At 37.8% G+C, this 10855-nt stretch overlaps 1 protein-coding gene across 1 annotated transcript; it reads left to right on the top strand.

Annotated features, from left to right (window-relative positions):
- Positions 1–256: 256 nt before the first annotated feature.
- LYVE1 (lymphatic vessel endothelial hyaluronan receptor 1) lies at positions 257–10542 on the top strand. Its single transcript, XM_010405456.3, has 6 exons — positions 257–776; positions 4856–5015; positions 5122–5261; positions 7525–7818; positions 8575–8653; positions 9386–10542. The coding sequence occupies exons 1-6, from the start codon at positions 695–697 to the stop codon at positions 9570–9572; spliced, it is 942 nt and encodes a 313-aa protein (XP_010403758.1). The 5' UTR covers positions 257–694; the 3' UTR covers positions 9573–10542.
- The last annotated feature ends 313 nt before the right edge of the window (positions 10543–10855 follow it).

Here is a 10855-nt window from a genome sequence, read left to right as displayed (position 1 = left end):
CATGGGAAACACTCTTTGCTGGAAGTTCACAAAAGGCATCAGTGATGGCACTGGCTGCCACCTCTGTACCTACAGTCTCACAAGGAATCCCATTTACAGTAGTGTATCTCCAAATCTCCTCAGAATTAGGTTTCATATGACCTCTGTGTTATGGGAACTATTTTTGCATTTGATCTCTAAGGGAAAAAATGACAAATAGGATAGTGGGGAATGGATGCCATTCCAATTCCAATAACAAAAAAGAAAAATCTTGTGTGGCATATTGTGGTACAATAGAAGACTTGTTTTATTTACCAGATGAACAGACAACATGAATAATGATCTGTTCATCAGTTAAACAGGAAAAAATAGCAAAAGAAAAACTTCTTTCAAAGTGTTTACTGACTTAGCAGTCTAACAGCCTTATCTCCCTTCCTCAGCCATGTTCTGAATCAGCAGTAATGAAATTTTCCAGCAATCCCTACATGAAAGCGAGAGGAAGGGGTGATTAGGGATTTCCGGTCCGTGACCTCGCCCTGGAGTGGGACAGTCAACGCATTGGCTCTGACATTCTTTCTATGAAGCAGTGCAGTGACAGCTGAAGTTGCTTTCCAGAAGTCATCATCTGACAGCATCCAACACCTTGGCTTTCCTTAGCACAGGAGACAAATCACTTTGAATTTCCTAATTTTCTGAGTTTTCCAAGCTGGTGGCAATGGCAACTTATTTTGGAGTTACCTCAGCAGTGGTTTTCATCTGGGTTATGACATTCCTGGCTCAAAATTACTTTGTAACAGGTATGTAAAGTTCCACTTTTTAAAGTCTTTAAAACAGTAGCTGGATTTACAAACCAAAATGTGGGGAAGGAGAGTGTGTAAATGTGTTTCTGGCAGAGGAAACCACAGGGCTTTGAGAATACAGTGCAACAAAACCTGGCATATAGGGAAACTTTCATTGTTGGTGTAATTCAATTGCTGAAAATGCTGAAGCCTTTTTATCTAAATGCCACAGAACTGCTTATTTTAAAGATCTGGTATCACATGTAGGATTAAGCTCAGATCTATTGAAATGTAACTTTATTTTGTATTATTTTAAATACCAGAGCAAACAATTTTGTACAATCCTCAGAGAGCAAAACATGAGACCAGTTCTCTTTCAAATTCCATTACCAACTTGACACAATCCATCCTAATTGCAGCAGCTGCTGAGATATCTGGAGATACTCAATGTATATCAGAAGCCTCCAGATGCTTCACTGTAATTCTCAAGGAGCTAATGCTTGTTCTATTTATGTTAAAGAACATATAGAGTTTTCGCAGACAATTGGTTTTCTCACCTACTGAAAGAGTTCTGGACTGAGTAAGTTATGTGCTCAAGTCCTGTTGAAATTCCACAGGATTGGAGTACCTAACAACTGTAGTGTCCTCCAGCAAAATCAACACTGTACAATTTTCACTGGGGAAATGGAGAGCTTGCAGCTGTTTGGATGCCCCTTAGCTCCCCTCCAAGGGAGTACCCTCCCTTGGGATACCTTCTCCTGTACCCTTGTAGCTCCAAGGGCTCCAGTTAAGCTCAGGGCTGATCTCCAGCTGTGTCTTGAAGCTGTTTTGTGGCATGTCCTGTCCCCTCCTGTAGTGATCTGCTGACTGGGCTTCACACAGGGACTCTGGATTTAGGCTGTAGGTAGCCTTGTCCCCAGGGTGGACTTCAGGCATATGTAGAACCATCTCCTGCTGTTCCCAAATGGACTTTCTGGATGTCTGACTCGTTGTCTTGCTCTCTCTGGGGCTGCCAGTGAAACCTGCCACTGTCACCACCGTGGTGCTGTTCAGGTGCTGTGGGACTGTGCCCTGGTTGGTGAGGGCACTGCCCTGCCTGTCACCCTCTGCTCCTGGCCCCTTTCCCTGTGGAACAGCCTCATTCTTGCTGCTCTCTGACACCAGCAGCCAAAGGAAACTCTAATAAATCAGAGTGAAGTTTAGCACCAGGCAAAGAAAAAAACAACCACTCTGCAAAAAAAGCAAAAAGGGAATAACACACAACAAGGCCAATACCCATAGCTTACAAAAACGGAACAATTTTCTTCCTGTTCTATGGCAATTCTGTCTTGCTGTGAGATTCTTCTGTCTAGGTCTTCCCACTTATTTCAGTAAACCAAATTTTTAACCCAAGACCAAAATACTGAGCAGAATGTGCCAGTACTAGATTACCTAAATAGAGCAGAGCTTAAAGCACAGCTGTGTGCAGCTTGTGGACCAAAAGGGATAATGTGCTTCCGAAGGACTAGTCTGTCTCCTGTACAAACTCAGTCATCTTTAGAACAGAGTTCAGAGGTGATTTAAGAAGTGATGACAAGACTTGAAGAGGCTACTGTTCTCTTTCTGGATTCCTTCCTCACACTGTGAAATTCCTAACTTTTACAAAATGTATATTTTACATCACTGTTTTGTTTCAAAAGGCTTAGCAGATTTTAAGATGCAACTTTTGACCATATCCTAGAGTCACTTTTCTTATAATTTACAAGTTAATTTTCTGGTACTGAATTTCTATATTATGCTGTGTATCTACCATGAAATACACACGTGAAAATATTTTTCCTGGAATTGAATGACTAAAGACTGTAGCAGTTCACAAGTACCTAGGTAATTTCTAAGACTTCATTAAATTCCTTTCATTCAGCTGCTCAGCTTTATTTGAAATTTGTGAAGTTGGTCATTGAGAAGCTTTCTTTCTCAACATTACGATTTTTTAAAGTTTTATTGGCTCAAATCTGAAGATAGGGAAATACTAGACTAAATAAGGTAGACTTGATATCTTTGATAACTGCACACAGACCTTCACTGATGTGCCGGTTTGGACAAATTTGGAGGAAAATATCCTCTGATAGAAGGCAGGTTACAAGCAGCCCTCCCCCACCAGGTTCGGGGAAAAATGAATTTTCCTCCAAACACACAGAAAAAGAATAATAATGCTAAATAATAAAACCTCTCTCTGTGGAGAGAAAAACCTGGGAAAATTTCAGAGTCCTTCCGTAGGTAGCCTCTCCCTTCCTTCTCAGAGCTGGGACAGGGTGGGCACTCCTCCAGGACCAAGGCCTCGGCGGAAAGTCCTCCCGATGTATTCTGATGTTGAAACTGCCCAGCAGAGAAGAAGGGAAAAAAATGAAGTCCCAGGAAAACAAAAGTTCAACTCTCTGCCTCCCTCTGCAGAAAAAGAAAGCCAAAAGCTGGCTGGAAAGCATGTAGTGCCTCCCCCCGCTCCTCTCTCTCGCCACAGCAGAACGCAGAGAGGTTTTATCTGTGTCCTTGAAAACAAACTAAACTGCTTTGAAAGTTTTGCTGGGTTTTTTTCTCTCCCCCCTCTCAGGCTCAGTTTAAAGGCATAGAAAGGCACAAAATTAATTTCTGGACATAGGGCAGCGATACATGATACACATCATAAAGTCACCCCAAGACAATTGAGCAACAGGGCTCCTCTGCATCCTCCTTCAATGTGTTTGGGCTTGACTTATGTTCAGGTCAGGGCTGGATGCAGCCACAGTTTGTCTGTGGGGACTGCTCAGGTATTCAGTGGCTTTCCCTCTCTGCTGAGATAAATCCACCTGATTCAATGATCACTCTACTAAAAAGTCCAATTAAACTAAATGTGAGGACGGCAGAGATGGATCATTTTCCAAAAGCCTTTTCCAGCCCTACCACATCCAGTGGGAGCAGGAGCTAAAAGCCTACCTGTTTTTTTACTGCTCCACACAAGCTTAATCACCTTTTATCCCCTTCTCATCACATGAGTAGCTTGGCTGCCAGTTCTATCTTTTCATTCATAAAATTCAGTTTAATTTGTCTTGTTAAGGAGTCATAGGGTGGATTTGGCAGCATCACTTCATCCTCCCTTGAGAGTTTGTGGATTGTCTGTATTCTGAAGCATAGATTTTATGAAGTATTCATTAGTGTACACACCTACTGAACACAGTCTGACAAACATATTGAGCAAGGTAGTTAGATAACCACCTGTGGCTGGTGGTTATCTGACCTGTCTGCCATGAAATGCTGAAATGTTTCATTTAACAGGGCAATTACTGTATATAACCCAAAAAGAAAAAATCCTTTTTTCTAGTAAATGCTCCTAGTAAAATATGGAGGCAAAACAGTAATATCCTTTCTCCTTATTCAAATCCTGAATTTTGTCCTATGCCCTTAACACAGCTGAGAAAGAAGAGCAGGTGTAACCTGAGCTATGCACTTGCTGGTGCAGGTGTCATAAAGAGTGTGCCAGCTGTGGCTGTCTAAAAAGCTGGAAGAACTGCATGGAAAAGTATCATAAATTCACCTGGCCTATCTCCTCTTTCCTGCTCCCTGCCAAACACAGTAAATGGAACACTTGACAGTAGCTGGGGGAGGGAAGCATCATGCCAAGCTAGGGAAAAAAAAAAGAAAAAAGAGTTTAGGAGGAATAAGGAACATCAGGAATTATAAAATCTTTATTTTTTCTTATCGATACATTAATTCAATGAAAAATTATGTCAATTACCTTTGATATTATATATCTTACCATCTTGATAAGAAGGGTGTAATGACAGAATCAATGCCTTGGTGCATCTGCTAGCATTAATTTATTTTAAAAAAGAAAAGAAAGGAAAAAGGCTGTATATAAATTTAGTCTAATGACAGTCAAACCTCTTGAAATTCCAGACTATAGTGTTAAAAAAATATGTTCTATTTTTAAAATGTCTTCTATGCTAGAAATTAGTTTTCTACTATCCTCAAGCTAGAAACTTTAAAAAAATTTCAATTCAGTTGAATGTGATCTTAAATCCTTCATGAGGAAAAAATGCTAATATTCAAATATTAACCTTGACTATTTTATGGCTTGATTACAGGTTCCATTCATTCATCTTGCAGGATCAAGGGTATAGGAATTTATCTTGATCAGAAAGCTAATTTCTCAGAAGCAAGTAATGGATGTAATCAGCTCAGTCTACAGCTGGCAAGTAAACAGCAAGTTGAAGAGGCTCTGAAGCACGGCTTTGAAACATGCAAGTATGTGCCACCAGTTAGTGGCCCACCACCTTTAGTGAGCAGCCTCACACACAGCTGAGGCTGGTGATAAAACTCATACTAAAAGCATTGATGCTTTTTTTTGTAGCTTCGGATGGGTGAAAGAGGGATTCGTTGTTATTCCTCGGATAACATCCAACCAGAAATGTGGTCGGGGAAAAACTGGAATAGTGCAATGGAATGCTGGCAAGGAGAAAACATTTAATCTCTACTGCTTCAATTCCTCAGGTATGCAAGCATGACAACTACATTTTGTGTGTGTTTTGCTTTATATAGGTTTTTTTAAATCCTCATGAAAAAATCATAACGAGTGAGTTCCTATAATTTGTTGACCCTTTCCCCCCAGTCTAAACATTGTCAAGCTGTTCTTAGCTCAGAAGCTTCCAAGAAATACAAAAAGTGAATTCAGTAAATCCCAATTAATAATTTGGTGCTGCCATGAAAGCTCTCGAGGAAGAGTTGCTTTTACCATTCTGTAATGTTGACACAACACTCTTAATATGTTTTGATTATTTGGGCATGATAATTTAAAAGAGAGTGAATTGAATCTTTAACCAGGGTGTCTGTGTGCGGTGTGTCTGTTCTCCCAAAAAGGCCAAGAGTGGGGTACTTTGGGAAAACTGGATTTTTTTTTTTTTTTTTTTTTTTTTTTTAGAAAGGGAAATGTGCCCATTAAGGTAAATTAAATTATAAACCAGAACTGCCAAGAGACCATAAAACTAATTAGATCCCAATCTATAATGAGTAAAATCCAACAGCCCTCTTTAATATGCATCATCCTAGGTATGAAAAGACCTGTCCTTCCCCTCATTGACTATTTGCAGATAGAAGATCCAACAGTGGAACTTGGGCCTTGATATAAGTTAGATCTCTGCACTATAGATCAATACAGTTTCTTAATGGCTTCTGTGGTATTAAGTGAAAAAAGTAACTAGAGATGTTGTGTCCCATATCTATGGTTATTACATAACAGATATCCCAATAATTAGACCAAATAAAGGATCATTTCATTATTTATAGTCAGTCCCTAGGCTTTGCCCAATGAGTTTTAGACAACAAGAGCGAGAGAATATGTACAAAACCATGAAGGTTTTCAGGAAAGTTGTATGAACAAGGGTTGGAAAAAGCAGGAGAAAGATGGAGATGCAAGGTATGCCCATGCAAAGATGTAAGGACCTGAGACCCTGCCTGGTGACTGTGAAGACTGGAGGTTCCAAAGAGACTGAGGATAAAGCTGTAGGGAGACGGCCTGTGCAACATGGTGTTTCACTGCATGAAATTTGTGGTATTCTGCATCAAAAGTGTTGGGTAGATTGGGTAATGCTAAAGAGGCAGCAAATAATTCCAAATTACTTGCTTTGTTTTGCTTTAATTAAAAGAAAATAACTACATGCATACTGTTAGAGTATGTGAATAAAGTTAAGCTTGCTCAATGGGGTTAGAAAACCATTTAAAAATGTGTATTTCACATTGGGATGATTCTGCATTCCTTTATCTTAATTTCCAAACTGTTGCCTGCTCTAGGCATTTCTTACCCAAAATATTTGTCAGAAGCTCGTTTTGTCAATTTTCTTGTGCCAAAAACATTGCCAAAACCTCTTGAAAACCATAGTGGAAAAAGTGTTAAGCCCTTGCCCTTTGGCATTTCATTCTGTAAAGGTGACTGCGTCATCAGACTTCCCGTGGGGATTCAGTTGGAGAACAGCACACACATCATTTGCCAGTTATTTATGTTGTAACCTGGTTGTTACTTTAGTGAAATTTTTATAGCTTTACAGAATATAGAATTTCACTAGCAAAGTAGAATTTCCACATTTTCACAGGAGCCTGATTCAGAACTCAGCTTTTCCAATTCACTATAAAAGTTCACTTGCACCAACATTTTTATGCAGACAACATTCACTTCTATTAAACGACTTAATTTCTGAAAATTACTTATTTTTCTTCAAACCTGAAGTTTGTTACTTCCTATCCCCTCCTCCCCACTTAGAATAAAATCTCTTTATTATCTCACACTGGTGCCTGATTTATTTGAAACTTACAGGCTACGTTTTTTTTACAGGAAATCAAATTAATTTTCAAAGTATCAAGAATACAAGCTTGTATTTTGAACATACACACAATACCATGGAAATATTTTTGAACATTGAATCTGCAGTTATGCCTTCTGCTCTGTGGGAGGTTATACTGTTGGGTTTTATATGCAGTATTACTCTAACTAGTTTTCATGAGGAGTGGAGTCATTGGTATGGAATCATAAAATAAGTGCCACACTTGCTCAAAGGAGTTTGTAACTATGTGAGTAATGATAAAATCTGTGTAATCTAGGTTGCAACCACGTGTTTGAAATGGGGATGCCTGGTTTGGGCAAAGCTTTTCTGAACAGAAAAAAAAAAAATTCCAGATGGGAAAGACTGAGGAACAATTTCAATAAATGTGTGTGCAGTAAGCATCCAACACAACTTTTATGTATTTCTTTTCTCTGCTGCAGATGTCCAGATTAATTCATGTCAACCAGACCCAACTACAACCACATTTCTTTCATCGAGTGCATCAAGGGACCTAACTGCATATTCAGCCCCTGATTTGGCTGAGAACATCACAGCAGTGACAGTGACTGAGTCAGAAAAATTCCTGAGAAACAGATTTCGTGTCATATGCGTGACTGAAACAATCTTACCGACAGAGGGGCCTACCACACAAATGCCAGAGGAGCACTCACCCACTGACTCTCCCAAACACACTCCCCATCTGGCCTTTAAGAATGATGCTGTTGTTTTTGGAGGTAAGGGCCTTGTGTGGCAGTCATTTAATGAAAAGAGCTAATTATGTAGGTGTCAGGAGTCAAACTGTTCACTGCTATTTGTGTTTGCTGCTCCACCATCCATTTTGATACAGCTGAACCTGGAGGCAGAATAGGAATGATACAGTTTTGCAAAACAAAGCTTATAAAGCAGAGGATTTTAAAATAGTTTTGAAGTAGAACTAAGATCTGATTTTATCCTTTTTTGATCATATTTTAATATGATATTAACATATTTAACATTCTGGTTAATGTGATTTGGGGTAAATACATTTCTGAAAAAGTCTTGGCAAACACTCTGTTCTCAGTGTAATGGAAAACTCACCAGGTTCATAAAACCAAAAGAAGCCAAGAAAGTTTTAAGGAGACTTGTTCTCGAGATATGAGGTGTGAGTAAGCAACCCTAACACACTGCAGTGGAGAAACAGACTAAGTATGAGGAAAATCATTCTAACTAAGGATAATTAACCACAAGAATGTGTTCTCTAGGCAGGTTGCAAAAACCCTCCAATCCAATATTTGTCAGGGATGGCCTAAATACCAGTTTTAGTCTATCCTGAAAGAAATGAGCAGGAGTAACTCAGCTTTTGATGTTCCTAAAACTTCTTCAGTTGATGTGGATGTATTCTGACACTAGACTGGTTTTAGAAGAATCCAGATTTATGCTCATGAGCCTTTAGAAAGTCAGCATTAAGTACATAAATAAAAACTCTGTGCTTATATCACTTTTATCTCCAGGTATCCCCACTGCACTTCTTGTACTGGCAATCATCTTCTTCATTATTTCAGTTGTTCTAGCAGTCTGCTATATCAAAAGGTAAATTGCTATTATTTTCTTTCTCTCTTGGAATGAGTTCACTCCTAGAGTACAATCACCGAATATTTAAAATATATACTAAAAAGCAGAGAAGTAATGATGACGACATAATAGTGTTGCACAAATTAAAAAAATCTTAAACCCAGTTTTTATGCAGATAAGTTTGTTGTTGTTGTTGCCACTCCCTGCTTTAGAAAAGGAACAAAAAAAAATATTGCCTATTTTTAATTGGTCAATCATGCCTAGTGTGAAACATTTCCAAGTGTGTCAAAATAGCAACACTGAAATTTGCATCTGTTCATACATAAACCTGTTTATGCAATTTTATCCTTTTTTTTTTTCTATGTCAGACTCAAGGTGAAAGTTTTTATTATTGGACTGTGATCTTGCTCAGAAAAAAATAGTTGTTGAACTCATTTGTCAAAAGTAAGGACCTTGAATACAGTGCATCATTAAATGCTACTAAAAAGTGTGCATTTTTCATATCCTAGCACAGACAGCTTTATCATTGTGTACCACAAATCCTAAATATGCATTGTTTGTTTTTTTAAAAAATACCCAAAAATTTCTTTAGAAAGCACACTGCTTGAAAAAGCACAATGATCTAGCATGTCACTATCCTCTGTGAGACTTCTGCTTGAGTATGGTAGAGTAAGTAAATTCTAGCTGTTTGAATGATACAACCAAACTATGTCAGTATTTCTGCTTTACTATCCTTTTTTCTTTTTAAAGGTACAAGAAAACCTTACCATTTTTAAACAAGAATCAGCAAAAAGAAACAGTTGTAACTACTGCTCTCAAAGAGACAAAATCAAATGACCAGACACCTGAGAAGGAAACACAGAATAATGGAAATAAGGTAGAAGAGTGTAAAACTAAGCCTGAGGCCACAGTAAAATGTCTAGAAGCAGAAGTTTAAAGGGAAGAATGTACAGTTGTTGATGGAAGTATAAAATGAAGCACTCAGAACTTAGCAATGCTTTTAAACATAAGTGATTGTAAATACTCATATTTTCTCTATCTTTAACATATGAGAGTTGTTTTTTAATAATTACATCTCTGGCAACAAGTATTCTTGCAGAAGAACATGCTATCTTATTTACTTGAAATAAATTTTACAAATCCATATTACAGCTCATTTTTCATCTTTAATAAAGAAGCAATTAGGAATATGCTATTAATGATGTGCACTACATTAACTATTTGCTTGGAATTCAGATCAATATATAATGAAAAGGTTTTTATATCTGGCTGGAGGATGTCTGATAGCCTAATGCCTAAAATGAAATGCTGACACTGTAGGTCTTCCTCATGTAGATTAGCTTATTTCCATTCAGGAGTTGCATGCTGTTTTTAAAAATATCTCTTTACAAACAGAAAAACCAGTTCTGTTTACAAGGGAGTGAAAACTCAAAGACCCACTGTCATTCAAATGCCCAGGGAAGGGTACAAAGATGCTGATGTTTATACAGATATATATATATATATATATTTACAGCAATGAATAACTTTCTTAGATACCTTCATTACATCATAATTTACTGCTTTATTTATTAAAACCATTATCATTCTTCCACATCACATACTTGACAGAGGGGGGAAAAAACAAACCTTGAACTGTATCTCAACACTTACATTGGAGATCTTTTGTGTGTCTTTAAGTGTGGCTTTCATAATAAAGGTCTCAGGTGGCATGGGATGTCTACAGTACTCCCTAAAAAATAAACCACGGTGGATGTGTTTGTCTGGACAATGTATTCTCATGAAAACTATCTCACGGTAAAAAGAACTCATATAACCTTAATGTTGCAGAAGAAATTAGTTGTTATAAAAGAACAACACTAGCAGTTTATCAACTATTTTCCTCAATAAAGAATTTAGATAACTTACCTTTATGTGTGAAGGAGGCTGTTATGCCAAAGGAAGATTTTTTTTCCTTCATGAAGCAGCTTGAAAAACATAGTCTTAATAATAATAATAATAATAATTTTTAAAATAGCAATAGAACTGCTCACCTATATTAAGTTTTCAACAGTGTAGGATATTGGGTTATAAACTTTGCTATTTTTCATTCAGATAAATTTTAAAATGCCCAATGGTTATATATCCCAGTAGATAGTGAGTTACAGTGCATTGCTAACAGCATACTTAGAGATGCCCTTGGTTGTTTTTCGTTTTTGTGGCGGTTTTTGTTTGTTAGGG

Source organism: Corvus cornix, chromosome 5 (genome assembly GCF_000738735.6).
Source record: "Corvus cornix cornix isolate S_Up_H32 chromosome 5, ASM73873v5, whole genome shotgun sequence".
NCBI lineage: Eukaryota > Metazoa > Chordata > Aves > Passeriformes > Corvidae > Corvus > Corvus cornix.
The sequence above is the reverse complement of the archived record's forward strand: the minus strand, read 5'-3'. Positions and strand labels throughout refer to the sequence as shown.

Coding starts and splice junctions, on each gene's coding strand:
- LYVE1 (XM_010405456.3), top strand. CDS start 695: ATGGCAACTTATTTTGGAGTTACCTCAGCAGTGGTTTTCATCTGGGTT. Junction 5,016..5,121: donor CACGGCTTTGAAACATGCAA/GTATGTGCCACC, acceptor TTTTTTTTGTAG/CTTCGGATGGGTGAAAGAGG. Junction 7,819..8,574: donor TGATGCTGTTGTTTTTGGAG/GTAAGGGCCTTG, acceptor TTTTATCTCCAG/GTATCCCCACTGCACTTCTT.